Source organism: Callorhinus ursinus, unplaced genomic scaffold (genome assembly GCF_003265705.2).
Source record: "Callorhinus ursinus isolate GAN/ISIS: 27379988/994484 unplaced genomic scaffold, GSC_fseal_2.0 scaffold2, whole genome shotgun sequence".
NCBI classification, from domain to species: domain Eukaryota; kingdom Metazoa; phylum Chordata; class Mammalia; order Carnivora; family Otariidae; genus Callorhinus; species Callorhinus ursinus.
In genome coordinates, this window is record NW_027397064.1 from 61137553 (window position 1) to 61157611 (window position 20059).

At 40.7% G+C, this 20059-nt stretch overlaps 1 protein-coding gene across 2 annotated transcripts in view; it reads right to left on the minus strand.

The window, feature by feature from the left end:
• CERS6 (ceramide synthase 6) overlaps positions 1–20059 on the minus strand; it is a 317200-nt gene that overhangs the window by 66301 nt on the left and 230840 nt on the right. For both annotated transcript variants that reach the window (XM_025853613.2, XM_073882913.1), the window contains exons 5-6: positions 15851–15901; positions 11431–11523 (exon numbers count right to left, since the gene is read on the minus strand). In XM_025853613.2, coding sequence (XP_025709398.1) covers positions 11431–11523; positions 15851–15901 — 144 coding nt within the window. The remainder of the gene's footprint in view (positions 1–11430; positions 11524–15850; positions 15902–20059) is intronic.

Consider the following 20059-nt stretch of genomic DNA (forward strand, 5'->3'; position numbering starts at 1 on the left):
ATTCGGTTACCCTTCTCTAAGATTCAATCCATGAATAAAACTTCATTTACACTAAATCTACAGTCACGTTTATTTCAACACTTTTTTTCCAATAGACTAGATTTTTCCAACTTTGGACTAAATATATACAGACTGAGGTCTTTGTGGGAGATTACTGTCACATACAGACATCATTCTAAAAACAAGTTGCGTGCCAAGAAATTGATTAAAGACATCTAAATTTACTATTGTTACTATCAAAATGTTTGAAAAAATATGTACTGATGTGATTTAAATATCTCTACTAGCCATTCTCAAATCTGACATCCTAACTATTCAGCAAATATGTACATCTAGGCCACTCTAGTTTAAAGCAGAGAATGGCACAATATGGCTCCCAAGCCAAATCTGGTCTACCAATGGAGATATTTTTGTCAATAAAGTTTTATTAGAACACTGTCACATTCGTTTAACCAATGCCTATGGCAGTGTTCTTCTTATAATTGAGTACCTGCAACAGAGACTGTGTGGCCTGCAAGTTTAAAATATTTACTATCTGGCCCTTCATAGGAAAGTCTGATGGCCCCTGCCTTAGAGCCACGTCTAAGGATCTATTTTGGGAAACTCAAGTCACGTTATCTGAGATGTGACAATTGCATAGTGTCATGTCCAACTTCATCACATTTTCTTCAGATAAAGGATGTACGAGAGATTTAATTTTCTTAGGTGTTCTGAAGTAATCCATTAGATATTACTCTTAAAATTCAGATGAACTATTAAAAAGAGTTTTGGCAGATATCTCTACTAAAATTCTCACGATAAATTACAACTACAACTTCTAGAAAATTTGAAAATCAAGAAATTTTTCACCAGTTTTTAAAATAAAAGCTGTCTGTCCAGAGGCAGTATTACTTACCCTAAAACTAGATGTGCTATTACTTTATAGCTTCTGGGAATATATATAAAGTGAAATTAAGACCGCTGTCTAAGCAGTGTTTACCTAATCTTTCTCCTGTGTAACATTTATGGTACCATTTCAAGATCAAGAACCCATAATCTTGTCTCCATGAATTATTAAATATTTAATATTTAATCTTTAATTGATTTTCTTACTGTGGAAAAGGATACAATAAAATTTTATTTGTACAACAGAAAATAGTAAGATAGTGCCCCTAATCCCTTCCAGTGTGCCAGGCCAGGGAGCAGAACATTCATTTGCAACTCCCTGGAGTCCTCCTTCATGCTTTCCTTTCCTTTCCCTGTCAAGAGAACACTCTCCAAATACACTATGCTTTCAAGTGACATAGATATTTTTCTTAATTATATACACACATGGTTTTTTTTCTCATTGAATTTTGGGTCTTCAGAAATTTTCCTCACTAACAGTTCTTGTCACATACCAAGTACTTGTTGTTGGAGGCCTTTTATATACGCCTTCCGAGCTCTGTTTAAATTACACCTGAACCAGTCACACTAACTTGTACGGCTTTTAATGCTAGGAGGGTCACTTCTGAGACATTTTAAATACACTCGATATAAGAGTCTTAAGTGGTGCACAGGTTACAGACTTTATTCTCTCTTTTTCTCTCTCTCAATATCCCTGAGAACAAAAGCAATGGCAACACTTAATGATATCAAGTAAACCCATTCAGGTTGAAAAAATCCAGAATGATCAGTAGGGGGCAGACTGTGCTCAAGTAAAATCAGAAACATCCCAGGACTCAAAACCATCACCTTCATATTTACAGCAAGGCCCTTGAGGCTCAAAATGACAAGGGGCAATCAAAGACTCAATTTTGTGCTTTAGATGAAGATGAAAAATGTCTCCTTCAGGTCAACCAAGTTGGGACGATGCTGTAAATTGTCAGAAGGGGTTCACAGGAACTCTTACTGTTCCCATGGGCATTATCCTTTGGTCTAACTCCTCATCCCTTCAGCTGCCTGAGCTCCCCACTCCTCTTCACAAATAGCCAGAACTCTGCCAGCAGAATTCACCTGTCGAACTTCTTGCCCCATGCAGGCTCTGGCCATGCAGGGTTTTTTTTTTTTCTGGCTGGAACCCTGGTATTTTCCCTTCCCTTCTCCAAGCCCCACTCCACTTTGACTACCTAATGAACTCTTACCTACCTTCCAATAATGCCTACTAATTCTCAAGCTCCAGAGGCTCTGTCTGACACTGTGATTCAGTCACATAAAACAAGTACTATCAGAACTGCATTTTATAAAGAAACCGAGGCACAGAGAGGCAAGGTAATTATTCCAAAGTCACACAGTAAGAACAAGCTAGAGCCAGATCTGAATTCGGCTGTATGTGACTCCAGAGCCCAGGCTCCTAACGACATGGCAGGCGGCTGCTCAGAAACAAACGTGAGAAATGACAACTGTGAGGAAAGGAGTCTTAGAGAGAGGACACTTCTGAAAACATAGAGAAGTGAGAGACTAACACACAGAATATGGTCCCGATCCGGAAGGCAGGAAGAGAAGGGGATCACGAGCAAAGATACAGGGTTAGCCATGAGTGGAAAGGGCGCCCCTTCTTAGGAGGCCAAAATTAAGGATGTGGGAATGGGTCCGTTGGTATTTATGGGGAGAGAAACAGAGGGAATTTATGGAGTCAGGGGCAGAGTTAGAGCTATGATAAACCGGAGTGGGTGTTTTCCCAAGACCCTTGGGATGACTTGAGAGAAACTCCCCAGAGGAACTGAATGACTGGACCTCCCAAATGAAAGTGGAATCTTCCAAGTGCCAATGGCACCTCCTGTGAGCAGGTGGGACTCCAGAGGCCCGAGACTTAAAGACCCAGAGCCCTAGACCAGCAGCACCACGTAGATCCTGGGGTGTGGGTCTCTCTGCACTGCAGCAATGCCGTGGCCCTTTGCACGGCACTGGAAGGAGAGGCTCCTGGCCATCCCCATCCTGCACCGCGGTCAGCGGTACATGCTGCTGCCGTGCCCCAGGACTGCCCAGTGCCCAGGAGTTGGGATGTGACATCTAAAGAGGCTTAAGAGCCCTCCTCCAGCAAGGCACTTGGGAGTCTGATTGCCAGATGAAGGCACTAGTTAAGGCAGCCTTTGAATAAAATCCTGTACAATCGCTCCATAAAACATATTTCTTTCCCAGGCGACACTGTTCCATTGTTCTCTCATCAGCCTGCACACAGCAGTGGGCTGCAATGTTCTGATCACAGGTGGTAGCTTATTAAAATCAGCTGCCTCTCCTTCCCTTTTTCTAGTCTGAAGACACAGTAGTGAGAAAGGAACAGGAGCAAGGCCTAAGAGTCAGGGATATCTGCCTCAGAGCTTGGAAGGCAGGATGTTGCTACTCCAGTCAGAAGCGGAAAACACAAAAGAGCAACTCTGCACGTCTGTGAAGGAGGCATCAGGTGGCCTGCCCGACTGTGTCTCCAAGGAGCAGCTCTGAGGTGACATGGAGAGAGAGTACCACGTCGCGCTCCACCCTTCTTGGGATCACCAGGTGTCCTCTGGCATGATTTTAGCTTTGCAAACAAAGAAAGGACACACTAATGCCAGCCCAGGTCCTTGAAGTCCTATCTCTAGAAAATACTTAAATAATCTGTACCAGCAGTTCTTGCAGGTTTTGGCCTCAGAACGCCTTTATATCTTTAAAAAAAACCACTGAGGACATCAAAAAGTGTTTGTTGATGTGGGCTATATCTCTTAGTCTTTGCCACACTAGACATTAAAACTGAGAAATTTGAAAAGCATTTATTAATTTAAGTCTATGACATGTTAATGAACCTAAATATTTTCCTGAAAAATAACTGTATTTTCCAAAATAAAAAAAATGGTGAGGAGAGTGGCAGTGTTTTACATTATTGCAAATCTCTTTGATGTCTGGCTTAAGACAGGAGAGTTGGATTCTCATTAACTGTCATTACATTCAAACTTTTGTCCTAAGTTATTCTGGTTGAAGTATATAAAGAAAATCTAGTACCTAACAGCTAGAAAAGGGAGAAATATCTTAATAGTCTTTTCAGATAGTTATGAATATTCTTCTTTGATATCGTACCAAAATTTGACAAGTGGATATTCTTAAAGGTTAGGTGCAATGTAGAATCTAAAACAGTATCAATACCTTTTTCATATTCTTTTACATTTAAGCCCTTGGTTTGTCTTGACCTTTGAATGGATCTTTTACTCATGTATGACTTAGTAGCATCATGAATTAGTCATCTGGAAAATACTGGTTCACTGAGTCAATTATTTTTACAAATCACTTTTATTAATATCCCTACCAAACTTATCAGATAAGTCTTTATGGATTGAGATGCTATCAAGCTCTCACTGGTGGACAGGAGTCTTTCAAAAATCTAATTTTTGCTTGAAGCCCTGAGTTTTATCTTTGACAACAAATAATGTCAATTTTTTTTTTGAAACAGCTCAGCAAAGTCACTTTGTGCACTTTCCAAAAAAAAAGTGACTATCAAATATACAAGTTGGAATAACCACAGTTTGTCAGTCATTCTTCCAAGTAAAAATGAGATTTACAGAAGAAAAAAGCAGCTTGTTCAGCTCACAACCCAAAGCACTAAGTGCACATGCTTTTTCTTGAGATAGTATTGGACACTGTCAGGCAGCAAAAGTTCTTTATGCCTACTTCCCATTTTATCACACAAGATATTTTTAAGTGCATACTCAAGAATAGAGAGTTAATAAAATTAACACTTTTTAATTCTTCAACAAGAACATTCTTAACTGAAACTGACATTTTTTTCTTTCTGTAAGCATGTAGCAGTTAAGAATATGACTACTAGTACCGTTTGGGGCCGCTTCCTGCAACTTTGCCCACTATTACTTCTGGACTATGATACCATTTCAACACAGTCAGGAAGGCAAAGGTCATCTTAGTATTATTATGGAAACAGTTTTCACCTTGCAGACCTCCATGGGTCCAAAGACTACACTTTGAGAACTTCTGATCTCCAAAATTATTTCTAAATATCATTCAAGGAAATGATAATTAGCCATATTATTAATAACAGCTTCACTAGTCAGGATAAACTAGATTACGTGTCAAAAACAAAGCCCTTCAAACCTCAGTGGTTTAAAACAAAAGCTTATTTCTTATTCACTGCATGTCACCTTGGACAGGGAAGGGGGCTGGCACTCTGCCCACCACAGTCACTCAGGGACCCAGGTTGATGGAGCAGTTTCCATCTCAAATGTTACCCATCACGATACTACAGGGGATAAGAGACACTAGAAGGTCTCACTGGTGATTAAACACCTCAAAGTGACTCAAGTCAGTTCTGTTCCCAGCCTACCAGTCACCTGGCCCCATCCAACCGCAAGAGGGGGCATGGCTGAGTAGTACAATCCTACAAGTGCCTGGGGGTAGAGAGGTGGCAATATTTGGTGAACTAAGGGGCGCCTGGGTGGCTCAGTGAGTTAAGCGGCTGCCTTGGGCTCAGGTCATGATCCCAGGGTCCTGGGATCGAGTCCCACATCGGGCTCCCTGCTCAGCAGGGAGTCTGCTTCTCTCTCTCTCTCTGCCTGCCGCTCTGCCTACTTGTGCTCTCTCTGTCAAATTAAAAAAAACAAAAAATCTTAAAAAATAAAAATAAAAAAATTTGATGAACCAAGTTAACTACCACAGTGATATCTAACATTTATTGAGCATTTATTATGTGCCAGGCACTGTTCAAAGAGCATGTATTATTTATTTTTGCTCACAAAACCCCCATGAGTTAGATTACATGAACTCCATTCTTTGGATAAGCGAACCAAAGCACAAAAAAGTAAAGTACCATGCTCAAGGTCATTCCATATTAGGAGTGGTGCTGAGCAGGCAGATGGACTTCAGAGCCCAAGCCTTTAAACTTCTAAGCCAAAATGACCATAATTGTTCCCCGGTCTACAACAAACAGAAAAATAATAACTTTTTCATAAAGATAAATTTAAAGAATTGTCCTTTATCACAAGGTATCCTTTCTCCTTTAAAATGTTAAAATTTCTCTTCCTTTATGAATTGAGGGTGATAAGTAGTAGGTGCTTTTAAAATTTCCTTACTAGGCAAAGTAAAAGGCTGGCAACCTTAAGTTAGTTCTTCTTCCTAATTATTTTTGATAATTTTAATTGATCAAAAATATAATAATTTGTGACCACTGGCTTTGGGGGTTTTTGTTTGTTGGCTGGGTTTAGCGCTATGTGTGGATTCAACCAAATTTTGGTCATTATGTGCTAGGTAATGTTCTAAGCTCTAAACCAGACAGTTTTCATGGATATTATCTCATTTAATTCCATGCCATCCTGCTTCCTTATAAGGGAGATTATTGCACGCATGTTCTTTCACCTTAAAACTAACTGAAGCAGGAAAGATCTGGAGCGTGGCAAGCCCCTACTCACAGCAATGGGTGCAGAAATTACCAAAGAGCAAATACGAGCCCGTCGATAAGTTTCTTGCTAAACTTAATCATCATACCTCTCTGTTCGGAATCTTTTCCAGGATGTAGTTTTTCTCTCAGGTTAAAGACCAAAAGAGCAACAAGCTGATTTCACCAGCTGGGCCCTGGAACTTGGCCATGGATGATTTCCTACAAGGACTCCGAACACAAGCTGCACTTATTGGCCAAGGGCCCAGGCTTTCAAGCCAAACAGCAGCTTAGTTAAAAGGGACATAGGGCTTAGACGCGAGCAAGCTGTTCTGAGCTCCAACACATTTATTAGTTTCTCTTGGAAAATTTAGATGTGCAGAAGAAAAACTCATTGTGAACAGGTGCTAAAGAACAGAATTTTAATAAAAATTAAGCCTTGGGATATAAAAGTTGTTTCCAATAATGGTGAATACTGAGAATATACCCGTTGTTTTAATAAGATACCTTAACAATTTTGTTCTTATAGAAGAAGGAAGGAAAATAGGAAGGAAGGGAAGGAGAGACCAATGAAGGGAAGAAAGAAAAAGGTAAGTAAGGTAAAATCCTCAAAATATCATGGTAGCACATAATAGAATATCTAAATTATAACTCCATTATACCAAATGACTACATCCGGGCTTGTCCTTTCGTTCCAGGAAGGTTAATAATAAAGTATCTCATCACTCACCCAATAAGTACCAACCCTGGAAAGGATCAAGAGAGGCATTTTAAACACCAGATTCTATTTGGAAACAGAATAACTAAGGAAAAAAAAAAGGTTGGCAATAGGAGGACACTCCTAGAGAAAAAGCATTTATGAATATAAAGGCCATTTTAGAAAGACTTATAAACTCATTAAGTCACAGAAAATGATTTCTAAACCTCACTTCAGTTATTGATTTTAACAGTCTGAGGTATGCATTCAGATTCAATGTTTATAAATCCTGGCCCCTACGTGAAATGGCCATTCAAGTTCATTGTCATTTAATAGGGAAACTAAAGAAACATTCTTTATAACTTTCTATTCATAACCCTATGAAAAGCCTTCCATACTGTGTTGTCAATGGGTGTCTTCAAACAGCTCTATTTCATAATGAGGAGGCAGGCTGTTGTTACAGGGTTTAGTTAATAGCCGGTAGTGCTAATACAAGACAGAGAATGTATTTGGCAGCCAGGATATTGGATTAATCCTCACTGATGGATGGAAGGGCAGATCCTCTAAGCACTAGAGCAAGGGAGAAGGCACAATGAAGGACCTGCAGTGACAGTCAGCAAGATGCAAAGGAGAAAAGTGAGAGCTATGATTCACTAAAGAGAAATGGCAAGAGAGAAAAAGGCCTTCCTCATTAAAACCTGTGCTGAGTAATACACAGGTTTGGCAGTGGCTAACTTCGCATTCTGTGCAAGAAGGAAGAATAAACCAACTGCACCAAGAATGTCCAGAGGGACTCTGACCAGCTGAAGAAGGGAGAGGTGCCAGAGGTCTGAAACAAGCCATTGGTGTCGACTAAGAAAAAAAAAAGGGAGACTTCACTGCTAAACACTGACAATATGTACAGGCCTGAGATCAATTCCATGAACTTCACTGTAAAATTACCCTCTTCATACATAGGTGGTTTCCACACTGATGCAAGATATATTAAAACCATACAAAATGGTATATTTCAACCTTGAAAACCATCCCCTTATGATAACTTTTAGATAATGGTCACTTGACTTAAAACAATGAAGACTCTATGAGTCCTCTTGGCTCACAGAAAACACACGTTAAATGCACGTTGAGAAAGTTCAAGCAAATGGAAGGGGTTTGGTGACTTTGGGTAGAGCAATGTCTCGCTGGGACTAGGCTCCTAGGAGCCTAGTACAGTTATAGTCTTGCTTTTATTAATCTATTTGACTCTAGCTGGCACACCTAATTCTCACTAAGCAAAAGAGAAACCAATAAAATGGCAGAGAGCTGCAAAAGGCTACTACCTCTAATGTCAGGAGCATGGCAAGGCAAGATAATGCAAGAATTGTTTACAAGTCTAATCTCAGACTGAATCACAGAAACTTGCTGGGTAAATTTGGGCTCTAATTCATTCCCACACAGCACAACCTTGAAAATTTTACATAGACTCACTGTATATCAATTTTCCCAGCTACAAAATGGGAAAATATTCAAACCTCCTTTTTTCTGCAAGTTTTTTCTGTAGCTACCTGGAAAAAAGAGCTCCTCAAAAGAAAACAAAATGCATATTACTCAGTCTTATAAAGGAAGGACATTCTGACACAGGCTACAGCACGGATGATCCTGACGATATTATGCTAAGTGAGATAAGCCAGCCACAAAATGACAAATATTGTATGATTCCACTTATATGAGGTACCTAGAGTAGTCAAATTCAAAGAGACAGAGAGCAGAATGGTGGCAGCCAGGGGCCAGGGGAGGGGACAATGGGGGAATTACTGTTTCATGGGTACAGAGTTTCAGTTGTGCAAGATGGAAAGAGTTGTTGCACAACAATGTGAATGTGTGTAATAGTTCTGAACTGCACACTTCAAATGGTTAAGATGGTACAATTTTATGTTTTGTATTTTTACCAATTAAAGGTAATAAGTAAAATGCACAATAAGCCTAGCACTGTGCCTAGCACAGAGGACATGATCAGTCTACAAGCACTAGGTACAGGAATGAAGAAGACTCTTCACGTAAGACAGATGAGATCTAATCTGATTGGCCTACCACCACCAAGGGACCTTTAAACATTACCAGAAAGTGACTCAGCATGGTACAATGAGGAAGGAACCGCAAATGATAGTTGTCAATGAGTTATCTGCTCTGCCAAGCTCTAGCCCTCAGAGGGACCATCCCCTTCTGAGAATCAAACAACAGACATCTCATGCAGGGTGTGCAGCCACACAAGGTAAGGAAAGCCAGCTTTGTGCTGGTCAAGAGAGCCTCTGCTGGAGGAGAGTGGCAGGCATGCCCCTGGGGAAAGGGGCTGCAGGTACTAGGGCCACAGACTCATACGTGTTCCTCCGGAGCCACTTGGATACCACTTTGCAATTTAGCAGCTTACAATCTAACCAAGGAAGTTACAGTGTTCCGGTACTGTGCTCCTTGACAATACAGTGTTCCGGTACTGTGCTCCTTGACAATACATAGTTCTGTTTCCAGAGGAGTTTGGAAGATATCCATTAGTAAGTCAGAAGACATTCTGATTAGTTCATTTATTCACTCACCCTAAACTTACTGATCCCCATCACCAGCAGGTGCATTGATGGCCATGGTACAAAGATAAACATATCTTGCTCTTTTGCCCTTCAAGCCTAGGGAAGGGACAGAGGCAGGCGACCAGGTCACAGAGTTCATTTAGGAATGTTATACTTTGACGATGTATTTTGATGTTAGATAACTCTAATTAAGGAAAAACTCATTCGTGGGGCTGGGACACTGAGAGCTTACTCTCTCCCAGGGGCTACCAATACAGTTAAAAAATAGCATATGTATACCTGGGGCACTTGTAAACTAAACCCATAAGAAGGAGTGGTCAAAAATCCCAGAGGAATTGAATTAGCCTTCAAAGAAGAGACTACTTTTGGACTAGGTCAGGTTTGGGAGGAGGGAAATAGGATATATTCTAGCCAAGGTAAGGTCTTATAAAAAAACAAAGCTGCATGAAAAAAAAAAATTATGTCTGAACAATGATGAGAAGATACTCTTGCTAAGACGTATGTGTGTGTCAGAGGGGGAGGCCGGGGTGGGGGAGGCGGGGGATGAAACTGGAGAAGTAGCTCTGAATCATGTTAACAACCCTGAATAGTACTCCAAGGAGTCTGGCTTTGTCTTGAAGGTTTTAGAAATCTAACACTTAGGTGTCAGGTAGGCAAGAATGGCTATTCAGATAGGAGGACCATTTAAAAAGCTATTGCAGTAGATTAAGAAAAAGTAGAGATGACTTCAACTAAATGTGTCCATGACATTAAGGGTTCAAGTATAAGGAAAAGCAAAGGGGAGAGCAAAGGAAAAATCCTAGCTCATGTGACTGTCGGTTACAAGGATTACCGGAGGAAGCACAAGACTAGGGGATGATCATGTCTTCAGTTAGAAATACTTTGCATGTAAAATTCAGTTTCCTCATTCATAAAATGAGGATAAGGAATAAATGATCCAACTGGATTTTGGAGTTGATGGGAGGATTAAGTGATAAAACAAATACAAAGAACATATTACTATTACTTACGCCTAGATTTGTGGAAGTACAGACCTGGAGAGAACCCAGGGCCGGAGAGAAACATTTGGGAGCTCTTGGCACATGAGTTATGGTTGGTAGTGCTAAAGGTTATAAGCTTGATCATCCCAGGAGATGATGTTCTGTCATCTAGAACTAGACCATGGGCACACAAATGAGCAGCACATGAGGCACTAGGCTGGAGGCTGGAGGCCAGCAAAGACGATTTTGAAGGAATGATCCAAATGTGGGAATCTGGAGAAAATGGTATGATGGAAAAATTTTAAGCAGTAAGTAGCCAGAAGTGCCTATTCTTCCCAGAAGCTGGTAGGATGAGAGCTGGAAGGGGTGGGTTTGAGGAGTTCAAGAGCACCCCCAGCAAAAGCCAGTCCAGTGAAGGGGACAGGTGGAGGCTGATCACAGTTCATGTAGCAGAGTTGTATTTGCACGATGTATCTGGATGTTAGATAATTCTAATTAAGGAAAAACTCATTCGTGGGGCTGGGACACTGAGAATTTACTCTCTCCCAGGGGCTACAAATACAATTTTTCTTCTTTATTTAATTTGAGGAACAGAGGGCCTTGTGAATCAGACTGAGAGAAAATTGCTGTTGTTTGGATTCATGGATACATTTTTTTCACAGAGAAAAGAACACTAGGTTTGGAGGCAGGAGGGAAGAGCCAATGTGAACAAAATATAAAGCCCCACCAACAAAATAGACTTTCTGTGGGAATACAGAAAGTAGTACTAAGCTAGCACAGCCAGAGAACAGAAGTGAGTGCCCCTGAGACTCCACACCCATCTGCCAAGGGCCATTAAGGACACACACCTGCAAGCACTTTTTACCACACAACCACTCTTACCTTTCTTTTGATATCAGTGAACTGCGAAAACATTAAAGACCAATAAAACGACAGCTCCAGGATATAATAGTAGTGAAGGTCAGTTGTGAGTGGCTGAGGATCAAAGAAAAAAAAGGAAAGATTAACAGTTAATAGGAAACCAATTAGTGTCCCAAACATCTCAAGCTCAGGGCTGAAAAGTGACACGGTCTTACGCCTCTACAGATTCCAGCCCCATTCTCTCTGTGGAGAAGAAGGGCTTTGAAGCATGCCTCTAATCCGCAGCTTGATGGCATTAAGTTTTGTTTTATCCCCAACCAAAAAAGTGTCAGTGAGTATGAACATTTGGTACCCAAGTCACTCTTTATTTTAACAACAGGATTTATGATGCTTCCTTGAGATAAGTATCTGTAAGATTCCTCAGCAACCTGGAAAAAAACAAAACAAAACACATACACAAAAAGAATAACCCTGGAAAGTGCCGGGAGACTCCATCGTACAGGGGCAAGGGAGGTAGGTGATAGAAACGGGGGTGCCAGATGGGTCACAGAGGCAGAGTTTTAAGTTCTGCATTAATCAGAGCTTTCCTGTTATTAGGAAATGTTCTGTACATTGCAAATACCAGAAAAGATAATTCAAAAATATTTATTAAAAGACACGGGGACAAGGAAGCTGCCAAGAAATACCAGGCTAGGCCCCCAGCCAGGAAATCTGAGATCAAGTCTCTCAGCTCCATAGCTCAGAAGGTATAAAATTTGGGCCTTAATTTATTTATTGTAAAATGGAGGTGACACATGCTCTATCTGCTTCAGAGGTCCAGGAATGGGGAGAGGCTCAGAGAGGCAGTAGAAGTCAGGAATATTTATTTTGTTTACTGAACTATAATGAAACGTCTTACTTTACTAGAACGAATGAAAGACCTTTGAAATGCATCACCTCCATGCTACCCACAATGTAACAGTATACACAGTAACTACAATGGAAACTATAATGTTCCGTGAACCAACAGCAGCATAACAAATTACTTTCATGAGAAGCTGGCACTCACTTAACTACTAATTCTACCAACTTTATGCATTGGCGCTAAAGAAAACAGTTGTCCCTCCCACTGATCTTTGGCAACAGTGAGGGGACAGGATACGGTCTCACCAGCCATCCCAAGCTCTGAGAGACAATGAGCATCAGTATGTTTATCAAACTCAGCATCACCCTGGAGAGAATATATTTTCCACTGAATTGTCCTTTTAAAATTTGCAGGCATTAGCAATAAGGGATGGGTATTCAGGTTGGACATATGGCAGCAATGAATCTAGAAAATAGGGCACTGGCTTCAGGACCCTTGGAGCCAAGGTTAAATTTCAGTTTTAATGAGAGTTCTGGCACCACCACCTGGGAAAAGCCACGGAAGCCTATGAAGGCAAGTGAGAGTACATCTAGAAACCACAGTGTTCATGAGAGAGCATCATCATACTACAAAACTACCATATTCATGGAGTGCTCTGCAGCTGACAAAGCTTACCTGCATGTTAATTTCTTTGACTCTCATAAAAATCCTACAAAATACCATCATTTTCTAGATGGTATAGCTGATAGGCAATTGCCATCAGTTAGTTTGGGTTGAAAGGTCAATCACAGGTCTTCCAGCTAGTGAGGCTTCTGTAACTACCATGTTAAGGCTTCTCATTCCCAACTTGGGCTCTTTATGACAAACTAAACAGGCCCAACTAAAGACCACTTTCCATTATTCTAAACTTAAAATATACACATGTACATAAAAATCATCATACAATAAATTACATATATACTTATACACAAGGAGCAGTGTGCCCTTAATAAAATTGCAACAGACCACTATTCTCATCTAAATATACGTCCAATTATTTAATATACATGCTAAAGATATAATAAATATACTTCATCAGCATGATCTGTCTTTAAAAGTACCCTTAAGGCCTGAGACTGACTCTGAACTATAATCTATATATTTATGGAGACATAGCTACCCACAATGCACTTTAATTACATGCTGTTTTTTTCCCACACATACAAAAAGAAAGAGCTGATTTTTTTTATTAGAATACAGAGTTTATCAAAGATGACCACTATTCCTATAAGAGATTATGAATTGGTCCTAGATTTTTGGGGCTAATGCCAAATTATTCATTTATAAGCAATGATGTCTTATCAGCAGAAGACAATCTTGATCTGAATCCCCACACGCAGTATCTTTCCTTCTATTCTAATGATGTTTCTTATTTTTATTTTATTATTTTTTAAAGACTTTATTTATTTATTCGAGAGAGAGAGAGCGCAGAGCGAGAGCGAGAGAGAGAGGGAAAGAGAGAGACAGAGCATGAGCAGGGAGAAAGGCAGAGGGAGAAGCAGGCTCCCCGTGGAGCAGGGAGCCTGATGCGGGGCTCGATCCCAGGACCCCGGGATCATTACCTGAGCCGAAGGCAGACGCTTAACCGACTGAGCCACCCAGGCACCCCTATTTTATTATTTTTTAGAGATTATTTTATTTTATTTTATTTTATTTTATTTTATTTTATTTTATTTTTAAGTACTCTCTATAACCAATGTGGGACTCAAACTTACAACCCCGAAATCAAGAGTCACGTGCTCTACCGAGTCAGGCAGGCGTCCCAATGTTTCTTATTTTTATTTTATTTATTTTTTTATTTAAAGATTTTATTTATTTATTTGAGAGAGAGAGAATGAGAGATAGAGAGCATGAGAGGGAAGAGGGTCAGAGGGGGAAGCAGACTCCCTGCTGAGCAGGGAGCCGGATGTGGGACTCGATCCCGGGACTCCAGGATCATGACCTAAGCCGAAGGCAGTCGCTTAACCAACTGAGCCACCCAGGCGCCCCCCAATGTTTCTTATTTTTAAACATAACTATGTACCAGACCCTCAAAATTTCATGTTAAATCTCTTGTTTTGTCTGTGAAACAGTCAGCAACTACAATTTTGGGCCACTGCCCCAGCAACTAATTATCTCAGAAAAAAGCAATTCCTTAGCTCCAGCCATAAATGTGAAAGTTATTTCAGACTATGTTATCGTTATAAGGAAGAGTGAGTATTACATTTCCTGTAACATCTGTCTCAGTGTTGTTCATATGACAGAATTTACCTCATAAATGCAGTGCATTAGGGCGGCTACCACATCAACGTGAGTCACAGTTTCTAGAAGGCTTTGACATACTTCTATAAATAGAATTCTAGCTATATTCGGATTTTTCCACTCAGTATACCATTACAGGACACGAAGAGAGGTGTAATGACAATATCCCAAGTATTTAAGATAGTAAAACAGCAGTTGAGCCTGAGAATTGCAGTTGTGCACGGTAAGTGATTGGTTTCAACGTTGCTTCAGTCTCCATCAGAAAGCCCTGGAAAGCTCAGCTTTCTCTAACCATGTCATATTGCTTGTTTACATTCTTTTCTAATCTGAATAAACTACATGAAAGAGATGGAAATGCAAACTGGAACTCCATTTCAATGTGTCCCTAGCCCTGAACCAGCCCAAGGAGTTTCCAAAACCAGTCCCTAGCCTGTTGCAACACTGAGTGTAACAGAGAAGACACAGAGCATGCTTGCTCCCCAGTAACTTTAGGCATACCAAAAAGACCAAATGCCTCCAAAAAGACAACCCAAGGACTGGCAGTCAAAGTAAAAAATCCAAGGTGCCTATCATAATGTATGTCTCTTTATTTTATCACCAAAATACATTGCTGCATTTGAGTTTCTTATGTAATATATTCCAATTAAACTAGAAATTCTATAAAATTTTCAGTTAAGAAATTACTAGAAAAGACCCAGCTACGATATTCAGATAGTAACTGATCTGAGGAACATAACACATGCTAATATTATTGAATTCATGGACAGAGGCAAAGGTATGTCGGGGGTGGGGATCTGAAATGCTCCCTTTCTGGGATATAATTTTCATCTCATTTTTGATGATGGTTTTAAATCTAGTGTAATGATACAAGCCCCTTTTTCCATGCTCAAGGAAATGGTACTTGATATACATATTTAGAGGTTGCTCTTAAGCCACAAAGTGGCCTGAACTCTGCCTGTCTGCCACAGCCCTACACTTGAGCTTAACCCGCTTGCTGTCCAGAGAGACCCTTGCTGGTTTCAGGTCTTCAGGCTCTCTGCAGTAATCTAGACGTAGATCAGCTGTAAGAAACAGGAATCACCCAACTATTGAACTGACTGTATCTTACTCTTCAGCAAATGCACCTTCCAGCTTATTCCATTTGCTAAAGCAATTGAGCTTTGTTTCTGAACTTCACTGAGAACACAAGCTACTTCCCTTAACTAGGCTAAGTCTGCATCACGCAGCAGGGGTGGGGGCAGGGGCCTAAAACCATGACCCTGACCTAAGGAAGATACTCTGCGTGTGTAAAAGACCCAGATGGTAATGTCTCCTTACCTGATACGGGTAGTTGTACCAGCAGTGCCTTGTATTCCACAACCAGGGGGTCTGAAAAAAATGACAAACGCATTTTACATGTTTTGGAAATGAAGCAGGATAAGAGATGCTTTTGACAGATGCTTGTCCCCAATATTTGGGATTTCAATAATCTACCTGTATGAGAACTGAAGGACTTTAACTAGAATTAGGATATTAAAGCAATTAATATGCCATTATACATGCTCTCTGGGTAATCTTCTAAACTCACTGGTAGTGACGTAGGAAGACGTTAGGGGCCAAAGCCTACCGCCAAGAAAGAATTCTTGAGATGTCTTTGGTGCAAAGGGGTGGTTTTATTAAAGCACGGGAACAGGACCTGTGGGCAGGAGGAGCTGCACTGGGGTCATGAGGAGCGGCCCACGATATACCTTCAAGTTGGGAGGGGGTTAGGGATAGCGTAAGTCTCTAAGGAATTTTAGAAGCAAGGCTTCCAGGACCTCGAGGGGGCTAGCTGTTGTTGGGAAAAGGTCATTTATTACCGTCTAATAAAACCTTAGTCATGAGACCCTTCAGATGTATATCGGTGGACCATATGCTTGAGGGATGATTGCCAACACAAGGAAGTTTCCAAAAGAATTTTTATATGTTAAAGTAGGATTACAGGATCCTGGGGGGGGCGGGGGGAACTGGGCTAGGATTGCCTTTTGCCCTTAGCAAAGTGTCAACATCAGGGCAGTTGAGTCCCTAGAGGAATTGCCACTCTGCCTGTTTCAAGGACTTGTCAGTGGGCTGTAGGTAGTAAGGAAATTTAGTATTTTTTCTTCTGCCTTTGTTTCTCACATCAGTAGTATTTCAGGCTACTTCTGCGAGAGAGTCCCCACTGGTGTTTTTTGTATTTTACTGGTTACATGGACACCTTCCTACTATGTAACCAGCCTCTGCAGCAGAGCCTTTTAGGGGTCTCACTTAGACTGGATGCAAATCATCAATCTCACTATTATCAATAAACAATGCTGACAGTTGGTGCAAACTACTCTGAAACTCCTCCAACCCAACGTTGCAAAGCAACATTATCAATCAATCCTTTCATGCTTTGATGACCAGTGGTTAAGTAATCAGGCAGGTATACTGATTTCAGTAGAACAGCCCAGACTAATTCCAGGCCTGAGGGAATTAACCCTCACAGCACACTCCACTCCCCAACTCATGGTCAAGGTCTTTTAAAGACAAAACAATCATTCTTAATTTGACAGCAATCACTTGCCTTACAACACTGTAAAATCAAATAGAACAGCTAAGGGTACACACAGATTCCAAACACTTAGAGAAAGCAGGGAGAGACTGGTATACATTTAAACAGGTTGCTGAACAATCCAATGATACCGCACAAACTCTCTCATATTATTATATTAACTTTATAATTCTTTTATATCTCTGACCTACAGTTACCAGCATTTTGCAGTATACATCTACATACATTTGGTATGCATCTGTACATTTCTGACCGAGAAACATCATCTATCCTTAACCCGGCCCATGTTTATGCATCTCAAAATGATAATATTATCATTGAAAGATTCATGTTAGATATATTTATAAGGACCTAACTTCCTTCCTTCCCTCATCCCAGACCCTATGAGATTAAAAGTTGCTGCTGTCTGCAGTAGGATAAGGTGCTTGCCTCCCTAAGAGCCATAGGTACCCTGTCACCCCATCATCCTCTTCATCAGCCCTGTACCGATGAGGATGAAGATGATGATGTTAGTATTTGCTCAGACATCCCTACGCCCACACTCTTATTTTTTTTTAGGGTTTTTCTCCACAATCTGTTATTTACTTAACCAATTAAAAAGTTATTTAGCTCAAGACCGCCCTATACACTTTTAAAGGCTCTTGCATATGAACTCATTTTATCCTTACAATAGCCAGTAGTATTTGCTTCATTTTATACATAACTAAATTAAGGCCCTGAGTCAAAATGACTCTCCAGGTTAAACAGCCAGGCAGTCCCAGAGCTCTCCAGGTTAAACAGCCAGGCAGTCCCAGAGCTGGAAATCAAACTCACACTCTCCGGTCTCACACCCAAATGTGACTACTGTGCCCCCTGCCTCTGAGTTAATAAAAACTGAACCTGGCCTTGGCTTAGCGAGCCAGACTGAAATCAAAAGCCACCCTCTGCCCTAAACCATTCTCCTTCATTAAAGCACTACTGATTCGCCTTCCTTTTTCCTGGCTTTGGCACCGGCCGTACACATCATGTAACCTCACTGCATGTAACATCCTGGGCACCTGAGTTGTTATCTGTCTCCTCCATTTCTCTCACCTACCACCTTGCTGTTTATTACTGACCTACCTCACGGAGTGCTTGTGAGGATCATATGAGAGAGCACGTATACAAATACTTGGGAGGCTTCAAAAGTTTAATGTGTTGTTGTCACATGGTCATATAAACACATGTCCTTTGAGGAAGACACAAAAATAATGAAAAATAATGTGTATTTTCATTGCTATTAACATTTCATGTACAGCCCACTTTGGGTCTTTTTTTTCTATTTAATACAGATATAAATATACAAAGATTTATTTTGAATCAATAAATTAAACACACATACATACATGTTAAATGTGGGCATGACATACCAAAGTCTATTTTATTTTATTTTTTAAGATTTTCTTTATTTATTTGACAAAGAGAGAGAGAGGGAGAGCACAAGTAGGCAGAGAGGCAAGCAGAGGGTGAGGGAGAAGCAGGCTTCCCGCTGAGCAGGGAGCCCAATGTGGGGCTTGATCCCAGGACCCTGGGATCGTGACCTGAGCCGAAGGCAGACGCTTATCGACTGAGCCACCCAGGCGCCCCTCTATTTTAAAGTATAGTATAAATGATAGTTTTTACCCTTTTTCTGATAAAGCTGGTTATTACTTCAACAATTAGTTGAAAGTCCCAGGGGGCAGGTTTGGGGGAAAGGTATATCCTATGCATATGTTTATGTACCTACCAGCATCTACCCAAGCTGACAGTTTAACATTCATTTACTGAATGCTAATGAAAAGGAATACAGAATTAAATGCAAGGCCTATGACAAACCTCGTTGCATTTTTCTAAATTGATTAGTCCTAAGCCTACAGGGCACGTGTATGCTTGCCTCTAAAGATGCAGTGGGAATCTCTCCCAATGAGGCCACTCCTTCCAGTCGCAGGAAGGAGAACAAAGGTCTGATTCCCAGTGACCTAGAAAAATCCATTATTTAGAGCTTTCCTTCCTCTGTGGGTTTCTTGGCTTCTCTGGCTTTTTCCTCACACGCAGGCTGTTCCCCGCGTACATCAGATGCACAGCTCCTAGACTTGTTTCTATTACATGCTGAAACTTGACTGACCTGCAGAAATACTGGATGAGTCTTTGTCTCTCAGTGGACCCCGCCCACTTGAGACAGGAACAAAAGGCCTGGATCTCAGGAATTTGATGGAGCTACCAGGGCCAGAGCTCAGCCTGCAAGCCTATTTGCCAAACAATTTAATGAGAAGTTCCCTCACATGGCGACACATGTTCACATACACCTCTCATTTTGACAACACGAGATATGAATATCACCTTCTATATGCATACCACATTTTTCTGGGATCTCATGGCATGTGCCTCCCCAACCCCATGAGACAAGTAGAACAAATACAAATGCTATCTTTCTCAACTACAGATTAGAAAACTTAAGTCCGTGGGAAGGTGATTTTCCTAATTTTTGATAGTTCAACACTGGGGTATGCATCTGAATTAGCTGCTCATAATTTAATTTATTAGGTATAACTTCTTTTATTTGAATTGATACCACGAAGCTATCTTCTCTTAAAATCAAGTTCTTTTATCAATTTTTCCCTTTTCCATATTTCTGGGATATCTTTTCAGTTTTAACCTTTTAGTTTCCATGCCCCCTATCAGGAGGATGGATCAATCATCAAAAATCAAGGAGGCTTTGTCCAAGTCTTTTGGACCCTAATGTAAACTACAGGCTTTGTGTGATTATGTGTCTCTGTAGGTTGATCAACTGTAGTACATGGACTGCTCTGGTGAGAGATTTGGTAATGGGACAGGCTATGCATGTGTGGGGAGCAGGAAATCTCTGTATCTGTTTCTCAACCTTATTGTGAACAAAAAACTGCTCTAAAAATAACTGAAATCTTAAAAAAAAAAAAATCAAGGCAAGTAGGCTACCTCAGATCACTCATGCTTCTCAT